This window comes from Vombatus ursinus, unplaced genomic scaffold (genome assembly GCF_900497805.2).
Source record: "Vombatus ursinus unplaced genomic scaffold, bare-nosed wombat genome assembly UNPS02014811.1, whole genome shotgun sequence".
Lineage (NCBI taxonomy): Eukaryota > Metazoa > Chordata > Mammalia > Diprotodontia > Vombatidae > Vombatus > Vombatus ursinus.
The window spans coordinates 13,106,218-13,127,652 of NW_020954589.1; the positions used below are offsets into that span (position 1 = coordinate 13,106,218).

At 41.7% G+C, this 21,435-nt stretch overlaps 1 protein-coding gene across 3 annotated transcripts; it reads right to left on the minus strand.

The window, feature by feature from the left end:
* Window positions 1-4,597: 4,597 nt before the first annotated feature.
* On the minus strand, window positions 4,598-21,082 carry CUNH6orf222 (chromosome unknown C6orf222 homolog). Of its 3 annotated transcripts, none has more exons than XM_027876620.1 (6): window positions 20,859-21,082; window positions 13,488-14,447; window positions 11,245-11,364; window positions 10,326-10,390; window positions 7,004-7,252; window positions 4,598-5,096 (listed from the first exon to the last, which is right to left on the minus strand). In XM_027876620.1, exons 2-6 carry the CDS (start codon window positions 14,434-14,436, stop codon window positions 5,061-5,063), a joined length of 1,419 nt encoding a protein of 472 aa, XP_027732421.1. In that variant the 5' UTR covers window positions 14,437-14,447; window positions 20,859-21,082; the 3' UTR covers window positions 4,598-5,060. The 3 variants fall into 3 exon arrangements, with proteins under 3 accessions (XP_027732421.1, XP_027732420.1, XP_027732419.1); XM_027876619.1 differs by having other exon boundaries at window positions 11,233-11,364; XM_027876618.1 differs by having other exon boundaries at window positions 11,179-11,364.
* Between the last annotated feature and the right edge of the window lie 353 nt (window positions 21,083-21,435).

Consider the following 21,435-nt stretch of genomic DNA (forward strand, 5'->3'; position numbering starts at 1 on the left):
TTTCTTTCTTTCTTTCTTTCTTTCTTTCTTTCTTTCTTTCTTTCTTTCTTTCTTTCTTTCTTTCTTTCTTTCTTTCTTTCTCTTTCTTCCTTCCTTCCTTCTTTTCTTTCTTTCTTTCTTTCCTTTCTTCCTTTCCTCTTCCTCCTTCCCTCCTTCCTTCCTTCTGCCAGATTGTTTCTTAAATGCAGATTTTAATAAAGTGTGTGTGTGTGTGTGTGTGTGTGTGTGTGTGTGTGTGTGTGAAGAGAGTTAGAACAAGAGGGCCCTGGATCCTAAAGTGGTGGTGGGGTGGTTGTTATTTTTGTAGTTTATCCTTCATTTTCAAAGAGGACCAATGATATCACAGGTGATGTCTTGACTTGCTCGTAAATTCAATTTAATTGGATTTAATTGAGGCAGAGTTGTGCGAAGTCATCAGCCTGTCTCTTCCTGAATCACTGAAGTCCACACTGAAGTCCAGTGGCACGACAAAAGTTAAGACAACTGGCAATAGCCCCGGATGCAGTGGATGGCAGAGGAGAAAGGGCAAGGAGGTACCTGTACCTTTCCACCCATGGCACCTGCTTGCACTCCCTTGCAACCAGAGTTCATCAGTCAGGGCTCATTCCTCACACACTGTCCAAGATACTTATCATGTGCTCTCCATCCTCCCCCTCTTCCCCTCTCCAAGAAATAAGGCCAGTCCAGACCTTTGCATAAGTAGACTCTTTTTATTCATTCTATAATACACAATAGCATCGTCCAGAAAAGAATAGGAACAGGTGGGGCCCTGGGGCAAGACAAGTCCCAATCCTCCCTCCCCAAACCTCCCTCCCTCATAAATGTAGTGTCATTATTTATGATGCAATTTGTAATGCACTTGTAGCTCTGGAGACCGTTCCACTGGGTGTCCTGGGTAACTGCCCCTTGTCTGTTTCATTCTCTAACCCCTCCCCACCACCAGCTTTAAGGTTCTGCTGTCAGCATCAGATGCTCATACTCAGATTAAAACTCTTGGCCAGTTTGGGGTTACCCATGCTACTCCTGTGATCGAGATGCTTAGGTTCAGCGGAACCAGACTTCAAATCTGAAAATTCTCTGAATTCTCCAAATGGCACTTCCCTTTTCCCCTCTACATTTCTCATTCCCTCCAGTCAGACATACACCAAATGGGGGTGACAGTCAAATTTGCAAGAGCTCTCTCCCAACCACTCATCCTTCACAGGATTCTCACGACATCCCTCTGAGGTGAAATGGGTAGGAAACTTGTTATTATCAATGATCCCGATGTTCCTTCCAACTTTAAATCCCGTGATTCTAAGAGTCCTATTTTATAGCTGAAGAAACTGGGGACAAGAGAGATTTGGTGACTTGGCTGGTGTCACACAGAATGTAACTGGTTGGTGAGTTTCTATCCCCCTCACATCAAACTTATGGAAGATTTAGGATTAGAACCCTGGTCTCCCAGTCACCTGCTCTTTCCATCACACTATGATATGGAAACAGTAGTGTGGTCCCGTAGTAGAGAGAAAGCTGAGCTGGGAGTCAGGAGGACCTGGGCTCCAATTCTTCTTTGAACGGCATCACCCTGTCACTGACCCTCTCCCAGTTCTCCAACCAACATTCCAAGACTATAAGTTGCTGAATAGTTAATGGCCTACATGTTAAAGGAAGGAAACAAGAATTTATTAAGCACCTGCTATGTGCCAGGTACTGTGCTAAATGTTTTACAATAATTATCTCGTTTAATCCTCACAGCAATCCTGTGAGGTAGGCATTATTATTATTCCCATTTTATAGTTGATGAAACGGAGGCTAAGTGATTTACCTAGGGTCACAAAGCTATTAAGTGACCGGGACTAGATTTGGATTGAAGTCATCAAACTCTAAGGCCTCTATCCACTGAGACATCTAGCTGCCTTTTAAGATGTGCAAAATGCTTTACATCTGTATCTCACTTGATCCTCATCAGAAACCTATGAGATACGTGCTATTAGTTCCCCCATTTTACAGATGAGGAAACTGAGGCAAAAAGATATTAAGTGACTTGCCCAAGGTCATATAGCTAGGGAGTGTCTGAAGCAGGATTTGAATTCAGGTCTTCCTGATTCCAGGTCCACCTTTCTATCTATGGTACAACCTAGCTCCACACCCTGGCATTCAAGGCTATTCTTGTAAAATGGTCTAGCCCGGCATCCTAGGCTACTCACACTCTCACCAGGCACTCACACCACCACCAAGCTAGTTTAGGCCATCAACTCTTAGGCCTAAACTATTTTGACAGCCTCCTGATTGGTCTCCCTGACCCCAAGTTCTCTTCTGCCTAGTTCATCTTCCTGTCAAATTGATATTAATAAGGCACAGGCCTGACCATTTCATTCATTCACCAAAGAAGCTCCAGTGGTAACCTATGGCCTCTAGGATGAAAAATAAACTCCTCTGTTTGGCATTTAAAGCCATTTTCAATGTGGCTTCAGCTGCCTTTCCAATCTTATTACACATTACTCCCCTTCACAGACTTGACGTTGCAACCAAACTGATGTACTATACACCATGCTCATCTCTTACTGCCATGTCTTTGGATAGGCTGTACACCTATGCCTAGAACGTGTTCCCTCTTCACTTTTGTCTCTTGAATTTCTTCAGAGCTCAGCTTGAGAGATGCCTCTTTTATCAGACCTTTCCTGATCTCTCCTAGCTAGATGACTCTCAATATTACTTTCACCACTTCCTTCACTCCTATTCATGTGCTGTTGAATAGAGCTGGAGGAAATCACAAAACTGTGTTGATTGGTTCCATTAAAAATTTGTTACCTAATATTAATCGAACCTTCACAGCACCATTCTATTCCTCCATAATTTATATTTGCGGGTCTACTCTGCTGTTCAAAAGCTCCCATGGCATCTACCTTCCTTCATCCCCTCAGCTGAGGACCTTGCTTCATACTTCACCAAAAAAAAAAAGAAATCAATCACAAGAAGAATCCCTCTTCTTCCATACTACTCACATCCTATCATTCAGACATTTTCCCCCTTTATCTTTTCATTCACACTGGTCTCTGATAAAGGGTCACTACCATTCTCCTTGCCTAGGTCAGTCGTTCTACATGTGCCCTTGATCTCATCCCCTTCTGACTTCTCCAGCAGTTGGCTCTTACTATCCTCCCTACTCTCTCTTATCAGTCTCTCCCTTTCCCCTGGCTCCTTCCCTACTGCCTACTAACATATTCATATCCTCTTTGTCTTTAAGAAACCTTTGCCTGTTCCTGTCATCCTTCAGAGTTATCATCTGAAATTTCTTTTTCCTTTCTCAGGTAAACTCCTTGAAAAAGTCATCTACAATCAGTGTTTCTACTCCCTTTCCTCTCATTCTCTTCTGAATCCTCTGCAATTTGGCCTCATCATATATATGAAAGTGCTCTCTCCAAAGACACTAGTCGTCTTTTAATTGCCAAATCTAATGGACTTTTTCTCAGTCCTCATCCGTCTTCTTGATCTCTTTGTAGCATTTCAAACGGTTGATCACCTTCTCTTCCTGGCTCCTCTTTCCTCATGACCTTGCTCTCACCTCCTCTTATCTACCTGATTGCTTCTTCTCAGTCTCCTTTGCTCATTCTTCACTTGTTTTACACCTTCTAAATTTAGTGTCCCCAAAGGCTCTGCTATGGGTTCCCCTCTCTTACTCTATACTGTCTTGCTTATTGGGCTCATTAGCTCCCATGGATTCCATTAACATCTCTAAGGAGATAGCTCCAAGATCTAGCCCTCACCTCTTTCCTCAGCTACAGTAACAAACTAATTCTTGGACATTTCCAACTGAATGTTCCAGTGACATCTCAAATTCAGAGCTTCCAAAATATATCCTTCCCTCCAAACCCTCTCCTCTTCTAAACTTTCCTATTACTTCCCAAAAAGAGTAATATATAATAAACCTATAAAATAGGCTGGAACCAGTCGCTCAAGCTTGTAACCTAGGTGCTATCCTCAACTCATCATTCTTGCTCACATTACCAGTACTCCAAGGCTCAGCTTAATGTTGTCTCCTCTATGAAGCCTCCCCTGATTCCCCTAGCTGAAAATGTTCTCTCCCTCTCTGAAGCTCCCTTCAATTTCATAGTATCATAGGATGATAGATTTAGAGCTGTAGTGTCAGACTATGTAGTCCAGCTCTCCCACTACCACCATTTTACAGATGAGGAACCTCCTTTGTTCATAGTCACAAAGCTAGTTTCAGAGATGATGTTGGGACCCATGTGTCCATAACTCTAACTCTCTCTCTCTCTCTCTTTCTCTCTCCCTTCCCTTCCTCCCTCCTTCCCTTCCATTATCCCCTCTCCACTATACCAGATGCCCATAGACCTTTACAACTCCATCATGGCACCTAGAATATCATACCATGCATTGTAATGAATGTCTTATCTTCCCCACTGGATCCTGAGCTCCTTCAGTATAATAATAATAATAATAATAATAATAATAACAATAACAACAATAATAATAATAACCATTGCTATAGATCATTAAAGTTTACAAAGTGCTTTCTTCACAACAACCCTGTGAAGTAGGTAGTGCAAGTATTTTTCTCCCCATTTGACAGATGAGGAAACTGAGGCTCAGAGAAGAGAAATTACTTCCCCAGGATCACATAGCTTACTAGTTAGGACCCTAGGTCCTCTGACTCTGGGACTACAGAGTCACTATACTACCGCTGGCTTTCTGTATGCCTCTCCTCATTTTTTCATCCTCCAGAAGGGCTCTGCCTAGCACACAGAGGGCACACAGAGGTGTCTGTTGAAATGAGCTGGAGGATTCGCCAGGCTGAGTCACTATTCCTTTCCATCAGGAAATTCTCCCAGAGATCTGACTTGATGCCCACATCAGTACATTCTCCATTTCAATAAGAAGTGACTAATTGATCAATTAATAGTTTTAAAAGGCATGGGAGCCTTTTGTCTTATTCTCATGGCTTCCACCGGGTCCATGAAGCATTAGCCTGTGGTTTTAAGAAAGCATCTTCCCATCTCCTACTGGCTCCAACTGTTTCTTGTACGGCAACTCGAAGGAACAGAAAGGGTTGGGCTTCAATCTGGACTAAGGAAGGACATACTTTCCCTATACTGTGAAAAGAAAATGGACATTTTGAGATACAGGTCTTAACCTTTCAAGACCCTTCAGGATCTGATTGGCCCCACTCGGGGGTGGCTAGTGATACATTTAAGTAGTAGGCCATAGGACCAAGGCTAGGTAGAGAGGCAGGAGAGGCCAGACTAGGAAAATTCGAATGAGTAAATGAATGAATGAATGAATGCTGGGCATATCCAAGGTACTGACTGAGTAAATAAGTGGTTAACGAAGCTAGAAGACAGAACCCAGGCCAGTAAGACAAGCTTTTTTTTTTTTTTAGCATTCTTTCACCAGCTGGAATCAATTTACAGGCTACAGGAGGGTTGTGGTCCTCCTTTCCCAATTCTCTAGATGAAGACACTGGTGCAAGGGGAAGGGGCATGTCTGAGGTCACAAGATCACCCTGTGAAGCCAGGTCTGCACTACCTCAAAGTCCAAATGAAATGGAAGGAGCCTGAGAATGACAGATATGTGACCTTGGGCGAATCGTTTAACTTCTCTGAAACTCAATTTGCCAACCAGCTAAATGGGGATAATAATGTTTGTTTTTGTTGTTCAATCATGCCTCACTCTTCATGACCTTGTCCATGGGGTTTTCTTGGCAAAGATACTGCAGTGGCTTTCCACTTCCTTCTCCAGTATGTCCCCATTTTACAGATGAGGAACTGAGGCAAATATGGGTTAAGTGACTCACCCAGAGTCACACAGGTAGTAAGGAAGTGTCTGAGGCTGGATTTGAACTCAGATCTTCTTGGCTCAGATCTTCCAACCATATAGTTACCGTCTATAATATTTATAAATGATCAAATAAAATAATGTATGAAAAATTCTTTGTGAAGTTTTTAAATTGTGATACAAATGTCAGCTTCTAACAAAATGTCAGCAAAAATTTTTTTTTCCGTTGGTGTTATGAGGGATATAAAGATGATTACATTTGACTCTGAATAGCTTTTTCAGACTTTTCTCATACTATTCCCCTTCATGTACTCTACATTACAGTCACTCTAGACTATTCTCAATCTCTTTTTCTTCGTCTGTCTTTTCTGTCCCTGGGCCTCTGCTATTCCAAACTGCCCAGTTCCTCCATGCGTCTGCTTACTGAGATCTATCCCATCTTTAAAGATCCAACTCAAGGGTTCCCTTTGGCAAAAGCCTTCCCTGCCCTCCCCTAGGCTGAAATGATCTCTCCCTCCTCATATTCCTCATAACACATTGTCTCTACCTCTCCTTTGCATCTTTCCTATTTTGCTTGTATCAGTGGAGTCTTATGGCCACTTATTAGAGGATAAATTCCTCAAGGTCAGGACCTGTACCTTATTTCATCTTTATATCTCCCCCCAGGGCCTAACACAGAGTGTTGAACTTGAATTGAATTGAATTATAGGGGATTACAGCCCAAAGGCACATAACTAAAATATTCATTCATTCATTCATTCAGTCAGTCATACTATACAAAATACTTTCATGTTCATTATGTTGTTTGATTTTTCTGAGTAACTCTGTGAGGTAGACAGAGAAGGGATTATTCCACTCTTACAGGTATGGAAACCGAGGCTCAGTTAAATGATTTAACCAAGGTCTAGAATCCAACTCTTTTGATTCTGACTTGAATGTTTCGTCCACCATTCTATGGTGATATCTTATACCCCCATAGAAACTGAGAGGAAAAACTAGAGAAGGGAGTGATTTGCATGGGTCAGAATCATAAGTGAAAGGTTGGTGAAAGAGCTAGAAACAGCTGTGCTGTGAGCATTGGGTAGGATTTGGATGAACAGAGAGCCAGAAGAGGGAGGACCTGCTTTTGGGGACAGGTCTCCTTTAAAAGCATAGATTATCTTCTCATGCCATACAAAAGCTCCTGGATACTCCGTGTCATCCACTTCCCCTTGCTCCCACTTACCTGTTCATTATTGCAATGTATATGACCAAATGTGTGTGCAACACTGTGGTCTCTCCAGCCCATGATTCGGTGGACAGCATGGTTAGTGTTGCCTGCAAATTTGCTGGTCAAATGATAGCATCTCTCTACTTGACTCCTCTCTGGCTCCTTCTGGTTCTCTTCCTGATTTCCCAGAACATCTGCCAAGGTTTGGATGGAGGTAAAGGAGAGGCTGTCCCAGGCTGCCCTAAAATTCGGGTCTTCTTTGATCTAGAATGCAGAAACAAAGGACAACATTATGGAAGGCAGCCCATCATTGAGAGGCAAGCACAGGATTTTGAGTCAGAACACCTGAGTTCAAATCCTACCTAGCTCTGCTCCTTTTATCTTGGAAAAATCATTTCCTTTCTCAGTGGGGCTCAGTTTCCTCCTCTATAAGATTTGCCTGACACATAGCAACTGCTTAATAAATATTTGCTCCTTTATTAATGAGGAAGTTGGGATAGATGAGGGGACTGTGGTAGATAAGGAATTCTTAAACAGAGGTCAGTGAACTTATTTTTTAAAATATTTTGATAACTGTATTTGAATATAATTGGTTTCCTTTGTAATCCTATGTATTTTATTTTATCCACTTAAAAATTTTTTTCTGAGAAGAGATCCATAGATTTTACCAGACTCTCAAAGGGGGTCCATGACACAAAAAAAAGGTGAAGAACGTCTAATCTCTAAGATCTCTTTCACTTCTAGATGCAATGTTCTGTTCTATACAAACCCTATGTTCTAGCTGGGCTGGCGGACTAAATATACCCTGGACACATCACATCAATTTCTGTCTTAGATCTTAACATTTCACTGGCCTGGACTGTCTTCTCTGTTTTAAGAGAAAGCCTGAGTTTCTCAACATATTCCTGGCATGAATTTTTTTTAGGATTTCCAAGATGTGACACCCAGAAAATGAAAGCAGAAACAGGCTATGAGATGCACTGGATAGAGAAGCCAAGATCAGCAAATTCATGAACCTATGAGGAAGAAAAGAGGAAGCAAGACAGAGAGAACAGACCTCAGAATCAGCAAGACGTGAATTCAAAGCTAACCTCTGACTGATAATGACTTTATGGCCCTACGTATGACATTGAACTTCTCTGGGCTCTAAGACTATACGTTGCAGAACAGGTGTCAACTTGGGTTGGTAGAAGGAGTTTCTGTCTGAGAAGGTCAAAGGGAGAGAGAGTGAGTGAGACAGACAGAGACAGAGAGGGGAGAGAGACAGAGACAGAGACACAGAGAGACACAAAGAGAAAGAAATAGAGAGAAACAGAGACAGAGAGATAGAGAAGACAAAGACAGAGAGAAACAGAGACAGACAGAGACAGAAGACAGAAACAGAAAGAAATAGAGATAAACAGAGGGAGAGAGAGACACACACACAGAGACGCACACACACACATACACACTGTAAGAGACAGACAGAGAAAGGGATAGAGACAGAGAGAGAGAGAGATCATGCATAGTGGATAGAAGGCTGAATTAGGAAGACCTGAGTTCAAGTCTTGCCTCTGACACATACTACCTGTGTGCCCATGGGTGAATCTCTTAACTCCTCTGGCAATTCTAGGCAATTTTCTCTCTCTAAACTGTAAGTTACAGACAAGTTGTCAATCTACATTCTTAGAAAGAAGAGTTGCCACAGCAGAAGTTCTCCACATCAGTGAAATCACAGATCCAGACCAAAAAACAAATAACAAAATCACCAATGTAGGGCTTTTTTTTAAATGCATGTTGGGCACATACAAAGAAGAAGTGGAAAGAAAGAGACAGAAGTAGGCAGGCAGGGTGACTTGGCAAGCAAAATAATCCACCAGTAATGCATTCTGAAGGAAGTCAAACAACTCTGAATTTGTTTCTGTTCACCAAATGACCAGCTCTTTCATTCTCCATCCTGTGTAGAAAGTGGGAAGCCTTTCCCAGTCCCTTCAGCAGCTAGAGCCTTCCCTCCTAAGGCTACTTTCCATCTAGTCTAAATGAATCTGGTATGTATCCACATAGCCTCCCTCATTAGCATATAAGCTCCTTGAGGGCATAGATGTTTTTTGCCTTTGTATCCCAGCTCAAAGCAGTGTCTAGCATATAGTAGGTGTTCAATAAATAACTGTTGAGTGATAAATACATCATCACAAAAGGACAAAATAACAGAGCCAGTGCTGGAAGAGATCTTAGAAATCAAATTGCTCGTTCTTGACTTATCAACCAACCAAAAAAAGCCAAAAGCTTACCTGCTCAATCCTATGCCTAGCCCTAGAGGTGGGATGAGAGCAAGGCAAGATAAACAGTTGCTTAGAGTGCAACACCCATAGGGTGCAAGGAAGGATGCTTTGCAGAATTATACTGAAATTTAATATTTTACTTGGATACATGTTGGTGCCAACAAATGCTGCTTTCCATAGCACATACTTATGTTCAATCAAGTTGTATATGCTATAGTGAAGGTTCAGAGCCTCCATTGTTGAGTAATGCAGGGGGGGTCAAACCTCCCAAAGGCACACAATTGATTGTGCAGGCTCTGATTTGCTCTATGGGGGAATCCAGAAAAGGGAAAAAACTAATTACTAGGAATTTACACATATAACTGGGGAAACACAGTCTACTCTCAATGAGAGACTGAGATATTTGGATTGTTAGAGCTGGAAGGGGCCTTAGAGACAATTTAGTCCAATCCCCTCATTTTACAGAAGAGGAAACTGAGTCCAGGTGGAGGAGGTGATGATAGTCGTACAATGAGTAGCAAAGCCAAGACTAGAACTCAGGTCTCCTGATTCCCAGGTCACTGCTCTTTCTGCCACACTTGACTACCTTCCATATGGAATGATAAAAGAAAACTTAAGTGGCATGTTACCACTAATTTAATAATAATAACAACAGAACCCATGTATACAGCACTTTAGGGTTTTTTATATGCTAAATGGTAGCATACATGCTTTGAGCTTTGAGATGGGAGAGAACACTATGGGCTGGGGGCTATCCCAGGCATCCTGGTGTAGTATATATAGAGAGCACTGAACTTGGAGTCAGGAGGACATGAGTTTGAATCCTGCTTCTGATACCTAACTAGCTGTATGATCTTGGGCAACTCACTTAGTCTTTGTTTGCTTCAGTTAGCTCAGGTGTAAGATGCAGAGATAAGACTTAATGACCTCTAAGATTCTTTCCAGCTCTAAATCTGTGATCCTGTAAGAAGATTTCATGAAAAAAGTAGGGTCCGAGCTGGGTTCTGAGAGCAGAATTGGCTTTGGATAAGCAGAGTTTTTAGGGCAATGAAGCTAACTGGGGATACGCTTTTCACCTTTTCATTGTACTTGTCACCTTGCTCTTTGAGAAGAGCAACTATCTTCTGGATAATAATGTCATCTAAAGGAAAAGAAGAGAGATAGGTTACTTTTTAGTGTCCAAAAATGCTCCTTAAACGACAATATTGTTTTCAGATCTGCCACTCTTGACTTTCAACCTAATTCAACTATCTCAGGAGGGAAGTCAGCACTTTCACCAGGCAGAACACTGGGGGAGAAGGGGACTTGGTAGGGGGAGGGAAGGCTGTAACTAAGCTGATTAGGCAGCCTGGCAATTCTGTCCACTGACCAAGTGAGTGTGCGCACCGTTCCCCCAAGTAATTTTCTGAAATAAATGGAATTCTTCCTGCTCCAGGGTCTCCAGAAGAACAAGACAGAGAGCAGCATACTGGAAGGAAAAGGGCCCTGGATTGGGAGTCAGAACTGAGTTTTGGTCCCAGCTCTGCCACCAACCCACCAACTGTGCAGCCTTGGGCAAATTACTTTATGTCTCTGGGCTTCAGTTTCATAGGGTCACAGATCTGGAGCTGGGAGGGACCTTGGAAGCTGTCAAATCCAACCCCCTCATTTTAGAGATGAGGAAAGAGATGAAATGACTTGCCCAGGGTTACCAAGGTAGAGATCATCAGAGGTAAGATTGAAACCTAGGTCCTCTGACTCCAGAGACTGTACCAATGGCTTCATCCTTAAAATAAGGGAGTTGCTTTCCAAGGTCTCTTATAACTAACTCTACAATCCTATTTATGGTTACAGTCTGCAATGTTTTATAAATCCTGCCCAGGGGAGTTGACCTAAAGATCAATTCTAACATTCTATGAGACCAAGAGTGGGGAAAAAATGCTTCCTCACCCCAGGGTCTCAGAGCAAAAGTCCACCCAAGACCTTGGTTAAAGTCATGCTCACTAGATTCAGAACCTCTCTTAAGAGGTGGCTCCTCCTTTGGTGGGGGCGGCCCAACTTGGCTGGAAAGTCCAGTAGACTCAGGAGTCCTGACTTCTGTAAACAGCCTCTCATGTACTTCCTCATCATCTGAGTCTGGAAACAGAAAGAAACAAATGTGTTATAAATCCGTATGTGCTTAATGGCCAGTCTGGAACTGAGGGCAGAGTGGTAGAATGAGTCTTCTGGCTGGTTCTGGGTCTTGCCAATATGTCACACGAAGACATTAACATGAGAGGAGATATGGTGTATAAGTCAACAAGTCAATCAGTCAGCAAACATTCATTAAGCTCTTGCTGTGTGCCAGGCACTGTGTTAAACAATGGGAATACAAGGAAAAGCAAACAAACAAAAATAATCCCCATTCTCAAGGAGCATACATGCTAAAAGGAGAGACAACATATAGTCATCCATCATCATCATCATCATCATCATCATCATCATCATCATCATCATCATCATTGTATCCTTCATTTTTGTATCACTCTAAGATGTATAAAGTGCTTGGAGATCCATCCTATCTCACTTGATGATCTCCACAATTGCCCTCTTAAGGTAGGTAGATGGGGCTTGCACTCCCATTCAACAAATGGGGAAACCAAGGCTCAAAGAGCCTAGGTGGTTTGCCCAAAGGCACACAGTTGGAAAGTGGCAAAACTCAGGTTTCCTGGTTGTTGGTACAGTAGATAGGGTTCAGATCTCAGTCCTGATATTTTTCCAGTTGTGTGATTTTGGACAAGTTGTTTGGTTCAAGCAAGAAGTCTTTCCTGGTCTTCCCAGGCTTCTAGTGCCTTCACCTCTTAGATTATCTCCCATCTACTTTGCATATTTCTTCTATATACCTGGTTACTTACACGTGGTCTCTTCCATTAGAATGTAAGCTCCTTGAGGACAGGGACTGTTTTTGCTTTTCTTTGTATCTACAGTGGTTAATGTGGTAATGGGAACACAGTGCTCAATAAATGTATGTTGACTGACTGACAATTCTTTGGACCTTAGTTTCTTCACCTATGGAATGAGGGCTCTAAAGGCTCTTCCAGGTATACCGTACTATGGCTCCCAGGCCAGCACTCTGCCCACTGTCCCTGATTTACTGAGTGAACTCAAATTAATTCCCCTTTCCTCTCTGAATTTCTATACCAGTATTTTCTAAGTGTTTTCCCTCTGCCCCCATTCTTTATTGCTCCTCAATCTCTAGAATAATTCTCTTTAATGTTATGGGAGTTTGGCATGTATTGAAACCACCAAAGATGGCCCTTTCTACTATCTCCCAGAAGCAGGTTGCCCAGCACCTTCCACATGAGTGATGCTATCTTAGGTGGTTTGGTATTTACCAAACCCCCATTACACTCACATATAGGCAGATTAGGTGAATAGCTACATGGAGTGATCTGAAGGGAGCACTGAGAGAGCTCCACTGTCCCCAAAGTATCTACCCCTTTTAGGTGCCTGAAATTTTACCATTAGAAAATCATTCCTTTGGGTTAAACATTTCCCACTCTTTTAAAAGAATAGTTCCCTTGGGATGGAGAGCGCATTTGTTTGTTATTAATTACTAATATTTTGTGTTCCTGGGGTTAAGTGATGCTTTCCTCCATGCTAAGAGAGCAGAGTGAAGGTAAAAGCTTCCCAGTGGGTGTTTCTAGGCAGGTGAGTGGGCATATTATATAAAACAATAAAAGGAGACCCAGGAAGCAGAAATGGGAGAAGCTAGAAACAAACCACAGTAAAGAGAACTGAATAAAGAGTCAGGAGATTTTTAGTCCCCACTCTACTACTAACAAGCCATATGACCACCTGAGACTCAGTTTCCTCATCTGTAAAATGGGGATGATGATATTGATACTACCTTCCTAGAAGGGCTATTATAAGGAAAACTTCAGAAATGTGTTACTGTCCTCTTATCACCACCGTCCTTTCTTGTTCCCTTGGGGAGGGGGTAGTGCCTTACAGCAATTCTGCCCATGTATTTGGTTAGACCCAATCTCTTTCCAGCAGTGGCTTCTCTAGGTGGTGTTGGGGAATGACCTAGAGGTAGCCATAATGATCTTCCCAAGGCCCCCTCAATTCTCTGCCTACTCAGAAGAGAGCAAACAAACACAGATGGGACCTTCCACCCTTAAAAAGTTACCAATCCTATCCAAAGGCTGACTATGTCGGGGACAGAGAAGGAGGTAGCTGCAGAATTACCACAGCAACATGGATCGGGTCAGGCTTACCAGGAGTAGCCAGACTTGCGGGTCTATGGCTGATGCACAAAGGAAGAAAAGTAGGCTTTGCAGGCCTACGAGGTGCCTCAGGGCTTCTTGAATCCAAGCCTGATGATTTCTTGGCCTCTTCATTGCCATGTTTCTTAAAAGAAAAGGCCTTCTTGAGGTTAGACTTCTTGTCTTTCTTCTTAGAGGTTGGTTCTGGTGGTTCTGCCAATGCCTCTAGCGGTTCTGGGCCCTGAGGGAAGATATATTTCTCCTTTGACTTTTTATCTCCCCTTTCCTTGTCTTTTTTCTTGGAGGTTGGTTCTGGTGGGTCTACAAATGCCTCTAGATGTTTTGGGTCTTGAGGGTAATTGCATTTCTCCTTTGACTTTTTGTCTCCCCTTTCCTTATCTTTTTTCTTGGAGGTTGGTTCTGGTGGGTCTACAAATGCCTCTAGGTGTTTTGAGTCTTGAGGGGAATTGCATTTCTCCTTTAACTTTTTGTCTCCCCTTTCCTTGTCTTTTTCCCTAAAGGTTGGCTCCAATGGGTCTACAAATGCCTCTTGGTGTTTTGGGTCTTGAGGGGAATTGCATTTATCCTTTGACTTCTTTTCTCCCTTTTCCTTCTGTTCCTCTGACCCTGTCCTGGTCAGGAAGTTCACCAGGGTCTTTAACAACCCATGCTGGCCCTTTTTGTGGACCTTGTCCTTGTGGTTACTCCTTGGGCCACCCTGATCACTGGTGGCCCTGTTGGTTTTCTCTAGCTTTGGGGCCACAGAGACATCACCATCCAATAAGTTTGCTTGCCTATCCAAGGGTCGGACTTGTTCACTTGATGCCCGGTGAAGCGACCGTGGGTTCTGAGATTCCCCAGTTCCTGGCATCTTCTTGGAGATGTGAAATCTGTCTGGGGGATGGCCTTTTCTTCTCATCCAGAACTCTTCTGCCTTCCATGAAGCCCTTTGTTTCTGCATTCTTGTTTCAGCTACAACAAAAATAAACACCTCTTTTAAGAAAACAGAATCCTGGATAAGAGGGTACTCAGGAAAAGAAATGGATTAACCCATAACAAGAAGATAACATTGTGAATAAAAACTTCTTGAGGTGTTAACATGCCACATGCTTAGTCAAAGTGATTGAATCCTCACCTCAGTCCTTTAAAGTAGAAAGAATACATGTTGCCATTATTATCCTCATTTTACAGAAGAAGAAACTGAAGCACAGAAAGGATATGTGATGTGCCCAAGTTTAGTTAGGGACAAAATTGAAGAATAGAACCTACGACTAGATCTACCATCCCTGGTCCCATAAGGTATACCACACCACCATTTCAGTGCTTCAGACATGTGCCTGAGCTGCCACATGGTGGTTTTTTCCACTTTCTTTTGTATTTTAATTTGTTTTAAGAGAATTTTTTATTATCTTTCAGGATCAACTCATCCTTTTGGTTTCAGAATTTTCTTTTTTTGAAATATTTTTATAATATTATTTGTTGATATAGTATTATATTATATTATATATTAACACACAATACCAATATGTTAAAATAATTATTACATTTAATTACATTTAAAGACAATTTTTGACATTCATTTAAAAAAAGTTTGTATTCCAAATTTTCTCCCTACCTCCCCCTCCCTGAGGTGGTAAGCATTTGATATACATGTTCAATCATGCAAAACATATTATCATACTGCTATGTGATCTTAAGCAACTCTTTGAGCCTCAGTTTCCTCATATGTAAAACTGGCTTAATATTCTCACTACCTCCCTCAGCTCAAATGAGATAAAAGGGCCTTAGACCTAGAACTGAAAGGGACCTGAGAGTTCATTGAGTCCAACCCCCTCATTTTACAGATGAGGAAACTGAGGCTCAGAGAGGTTAAGGGACTTGCCTAAAGCCAAACAGGTATAAGCATTAGAAAAGGGACTTGAATCTAGGCTCTCTGGCTTCTGAGCCAGTTTTCTTTCCACTCTGTAGGTAACTCCTTTGATAAAGTTTACAGATAGCAATAGAATCCCAATGAGCTATCTACATAAATGTAAGTTGCATTATTGTTGTTTTTATTATGATGATATCATTGTCCCATAGTTGTTCAGTTTAATTGGTTAGAATTAATGATACCAGAGCCACAGGTTTGGTCCTCATTGGGCCTACGATGACAGACTGAGCTATTTAGCATCCATCTTGGCCACAACGGAGCTTCGAAGAGCCAGCAAGATCCCAACCCCACTGCTGGGGAAACAAGTAAAATGAATGCCCCCCCGATGACAAATCAGTAGAGGCACCATGTTTGTGCCACTGATGGTATATTTTGCCAAAGCAAACTGTCTCTGGAAGATAGTCCTTAACTGGAAACTGTCTCACATGTCCTGTCTGCTTCTCAAGGCTGTTGTTTTCTTTCAATATACATTTCATTGATGACTTTTAGATTTACGTAAGTCATTTCAACTCCCTCTTTCCTCCCTGCTCCCTTGGGACAAAGAAAAACAATTAGGCAAAAACATTCGACCCAGTGACCTCATCAGATGTTTATAATATTCTGTCCCGTTAGCCCTCTTCGGCTGCCATGGTGGGAGTGGTATGCTTTATTACCTAATCTCTGAGATCTTCATCGGTTTTCCAATTATTCATTAATCAAAATTTTGCTTCTGATACAAAATATATTGATGAGAAAGAAGGTGGATTTTTGTCCATTGGTAGAAAAATAACCAACAGGTACATCAAGTCTTAGTATCCTCATTTTACAAGTAAGGAAATTACGGATCAGTGAGGGGAAGAGATTTCCCCAAGCTAGTGGTATAGTTGGGGCTCAAGCCTAGGGCTTTCTGATTCCAAATCTAGTGTTCTTGTTTCTACCCTTTGCTGTCTCTAGAGTTGCTCAGGACCCATGGTGAGTTAGTGGCAAAGACAGGCTTAGAACCCAAACCTTCCAATTCCCCATCCAGTGTTTTTTGCCCCCTGCTGCTTATCATTGCCAGAGAAACTTTGGATCAAGGAACGCAAAACAATCAAAGAGCTCTATAGCACAAGGTCCATCCTTACTCCATGTCAGAGTTGGGAAGGCAATGGAAAGATTTGGAAACCTACCATATGCTAAGGGGGACCCAAGATGAAGGGTCTATGACCAACTGGGACATAGATTCCTAGAATATCAGAATTGTGAGGGAGCTTAGAAGTCATCTGGTGTGCTCTCAACCTCCCCATTTTATTTTATTTTATTTTTTAGGCAATTGGGGTTAAGTGACTTGCCCAGGGTCACACAGCTAGTTAGTGACAAGTATTTGGTCTGAGGTTGGATTTGAACTCAAGTCCTCCTGACTTCAGGGTCAGTGCTCTATCCACTGTACCACCTAGCTGCCCCTCAACCCCCCCATTTTACAGATAAAGAAACTAAAGTCAGGGGGGAGTGCCTGGCCCAAGATCAAAGAGCAAGTATTATTCCATGGTCATATGTCCCAACCCCAATTTCTTCCAGTTCTTTTGAAAATCATATCCTTAATCTAAGACATCTCCAAAGGTCTCATGATGGAAAATGCTATCCACATCCAAAGAAACAATTATGGAGTTTGAATGCAGATCGAAGCATACTATTTGCTATTTTTTTTCTTCTGTTGTGTTTTGTTTCCTCTTTCTGGTGGTTCCTCCTATTGGTTCTAATTCTTACTTACAACATCACTAATGTGAAAATATGTTTAATAGGAATATATATGTATAGCCTATATCAGATTGCATGCCGTCTTGGGGAGGGAGGTGGAGAGGGAGTAGGAGAAAAATTTGAAACTCAAAAGCCTAAGGAAGTAATTGTTGATAATTCAAAATAAACTAATTTTAAAAATTTTTAAAAAGAAAAGGAAATCATACCCTTAGTTGGATAGGGACAGAGTGAGAATGGATGGAAACAAATACATCCTTATTAAAGAAATGCCTGAAAGTGCACATCCTCCTAATTGCGACTTATATATATTACTTCATCTTTGTGCACAGGACTTTACATTATCATCTAGTCATTAGTCCTCTTAGAAAACAAAGGAGAAATAACAACAACACCTCCATCTTGCCTAATCTCGCAAAGCACGGGATGATCTCAGAAATCACTGAGCGCAGAAACTGAGCAGTTGACTGTAAACTGGCTATTGGGTTTGACTAACAGGTACAAGGTTCAGAATAACTCATAAGCACACAACTGAGCTTCTAGTCACATGACTTTTGATGACTGGTGAAATTCACTGGTAAACTATCAGAAAAGAGAGCAAGAAGAGTGAAAGAGAGATTCCCAAAGATACAATCTGCTATGGGGTAAGATTTGTTCCTTTCAAGCCTGCCCTATTGCTTTGACTTCTCTTATTCACTTTATATTAGCATCATCTACATAATATTTCTCTAACCTATAATAATAACAGTTCATGTTTACATATATGTACATGTATATCATTTTTGCATATGTATATACATTATATAAGTGTGTGTGTGTGTGAGTGTGTGTGTGTGTGTGTGTATGTGTGTGTGTGCATTTATATAGGCAGCTAGGTGGCACAGTGGATAGAGCTCCCAGCCTGGAGTCAGGAAGACCTGAGTTCAAAACTGGTCTCAGACATTTACTAGCTGTGTGACCATGGGCAAGTCATTTAACTCTGTTTGCCTCAGTTTCCTCATCTGTCAAATGAGCTGGAGAAGGAAATGGCAAACCACTCCAGTATCTTTGCCAAGAAAATCCCAAATGGGGTCAATGAAGAGTTAAACACAACTGAAAGGACTGAACAACAACAAGGAGGTGATGGGATAAAGAGTTGAGGAGGAATGGGGTCACTAGAGTGATCAAAGGATTATGTTTAAATAATTAAGCCCAGCCACGTGTGCTCATCATTATAATCATCAATATCATTCAGAATGTCAAAGTGGAAAGGCACCTCAGACCCCAACTACTCCAAGCCCTTCATTATGTCTTGTCCAAGTTCTTGAAGAGCTGGGACCAGAACCTGGGGTTTCTATCTACTCCAATTCCAGTACTGTCTCTACTACATAATTCCTAAGCATCACGACCATGCGAATGACAGCTCCTGTCTCTGTCACGCTAATACCTGGATCAGAAATCACAAAAATCTGAAGATTCTACTTTGCTATTTAACTATTTTTGTGAACTTGGGCAAACTACTTAGTCTCTCTGGAGCTCAGTCAGTTCCCATTGCAGAGAGAGGATTGACCCTAGAGTAAGAGGCCCAAGCTTCAATCTCACCTCTAACTCTTAATCACTTAACCTCCCTGGGCCTCACTTTCCTCACCTGGAAAATGAGGGAGTTGGACTAGATGGCCTTTGAGTTTCTTCCTAACTCCAGATCTGTGATCCTGTATCCTCACGAGCCTTTAAAACAGATGTGAGATGAAGCCCAAGGCAATGGTACCAGTGGAAAGAGATGCAGGTAAACTTTGCTTCCCATAGCTTCTAGCACTACATCTTGAAATGGGGCCAAAATATCAATCACTGGTCTTACTCGCCTAATCCTTAGTCATTGAATGGGCATTGGCTAAGACAAACAGATCTGGGAAATGACCTTGATTTAGAAAGGCCAAGGTCACCTGAGCAATCGCCAATTATCTTGACTTTTGTCCTGCCACTGGACTCCCACGACTGGAGGAGTGAGGCTGACACTTGGTGCAACTCTGCGCAAGTCAAGATATCACCCTCATGATGTCATTGTTCCTCCTCAAAAACAACCACAACCACAACAACAACGACAACAACAGTGGATTGGGGCATCACATGGGGCATTAATACATTCAGTAGTTCCCACTAAGCCAATACAGACTGGACTGCCCCAGATAAAATTGTGAAGTAGGCTAAGTCCGCCCTGCTTTTTCTTACCCTTGTCTCTGAGTCATTCTATCTTTTTAAATTTGTTGAAGTCAAAAAAATAAATAAATTTGTTGAAGTCACATAGCTATTATGTTCTTCTGTCCTCAAGTCCCTACAAACCCAGATCCTCTGACTCCAAATTCAACACTGTTTCCACTTTCCAATTAACAAATGCTTTGTAAACCCTCAAGCTCTTCATTGTGGTTATTATGCATTCTCCTCTCCTCCCCCAGCCCGCCCTCCCCCCCAACAAAATCACAAGTGAATGTCACATAATTACAAAAGAATAAATGTGGTCCCAAAGAAGACACCACCTCTCCTCACTCCTTTGTAAAGATGAGAAATATTGCATATGGTGTCAGATATTTTCAATGTATATTGATTGGTTTGGGTAATTTTTTTTTCTCTTTTTCTTGAAATATTCTCTGCTAGAACCGGTAGAATACTGTACTCAGTAACAGAAACATTGTGTGATGACCAACTCTGATAGACTTAGCCTTTCTCAGTAATGCAAGGATCTAAGACAACTCCAAAAGACTCATGATAGAAAATGCTATCCAAATCCAGAGAAAGAACTATGGAGTCTGAATGAAGATTGAAGCATACTATTTTCTCTGTCTTTTGTTGTTGTTGCTGTTTTTTCCCTTTCTCACGGTTTTTCCCTTTTGTTCTGATCCTTCTTTCATGACATGACTAATGTGGAAATATGCTTAATATGATCATACATGTATAGCCTATATCAGATTGCCTGCCGTCTTGGGGAGGGGAGAGTGGAGGGAGGGAGGAAAATTTAGAACTCAAAATCTAATAAAAGCGAATGTGGAAAACCAAAAATTGATTAATTGATTTAAAAAATAAAAAGCAAAAAATATTCTTTGCTATAAGGAATGTCTGTGAAGGGGTAGCGGAGAGATACAGGAGGAAAGCAAGGTGACATAAAAACAAAAGATACAAATAAAGTCTATTAAAATTACTTCTATAAAATTTTTTTAAATCATGGAATCTCAGAGGTAAAAGGAAATGGACAGATTATCTTGTTCAACCCATAACTGATTGAAAATTCTTTCTGCAGAGCTCAAACTCCCTTAAAGATCTCCACATTCACTATCTCCCATGCAAATCATTTCCACTCCAGATAGTTTTCCCTTTCCCAGGCAATGCAGAGAAAGTGATCTCAAAGCTTTGCTTTGTCTTATCTCCTCTCCTTGTCAATTCCAATTTTCTCATTCCCTTTCCTGGATCAGCCCTAAAACAATTATCTCATACCAGTCAAAGGAGTTCTACCTGGTTAGTCCCTTCCATACTCCACTCTCTAGGCTGCCATAGGCCTGTAACTTTAAGACAGTCATTTCTCTCTCTCTTCCTCTTTCCCTCTTTTCTCTCTCTGTCTGTTTTCTCTCCATGGAGGAAACCCTTTCTGTCAAAATAAACTCTCTGGGCTTCAGTTTCCTGCTCTGTGAAAAGAGCCTGGACTAGATTAATTTCCACATTACCTTTTTGTTTTAAATCCCATGAGCCTATGATTTCCAAATTGAGCTTACCAGGCAAGCTGAGGGTCCGTGCGATGCGTGGAGGTGTGTTCAGCAGAGCAGCTCTCCTCTCGAGTTCCAGTCTGATCAGGTTAGGTCAGCTAACCCAGCTGACTCAAGGGTTCAATGTTGCTAACAGTGCCCAGGCTAACTTCTTATATAGGAAATTACTCCAGACCTGAGATATGAATCTATTTATAGAATCATGTTTGTAGACAGCTAAATCCATGGGCAGGTGATAGTTAAGCTTGTTTGAGAACAGTTTCGCTTTAACTTCCTCATTGCCTTCAAATCAGATAAGGAACTAATTGGCCAATTGGAATAATCACTTGTCTGAATGTGAGATAAAGGACCAGTGGTAAACAAATGCTTCTTGGAAATACATTTAGGAGCAAGAAACAAAGGGGATTTTTGCTCATGACCAATAGATGTAGTCCATGACCCAAACTCTAGACCAGAAAGGACCTGAGCAGAAGTGGGGAACCTGCAGCCTCGAGGCCACACGTGGCCCTCTAGGTCTTCAAGTGCGGCGCTTTGACTGAATCCAAACTTCATAGAGCAAATCCCCTTAGTAAAAAGATTTGTTGTA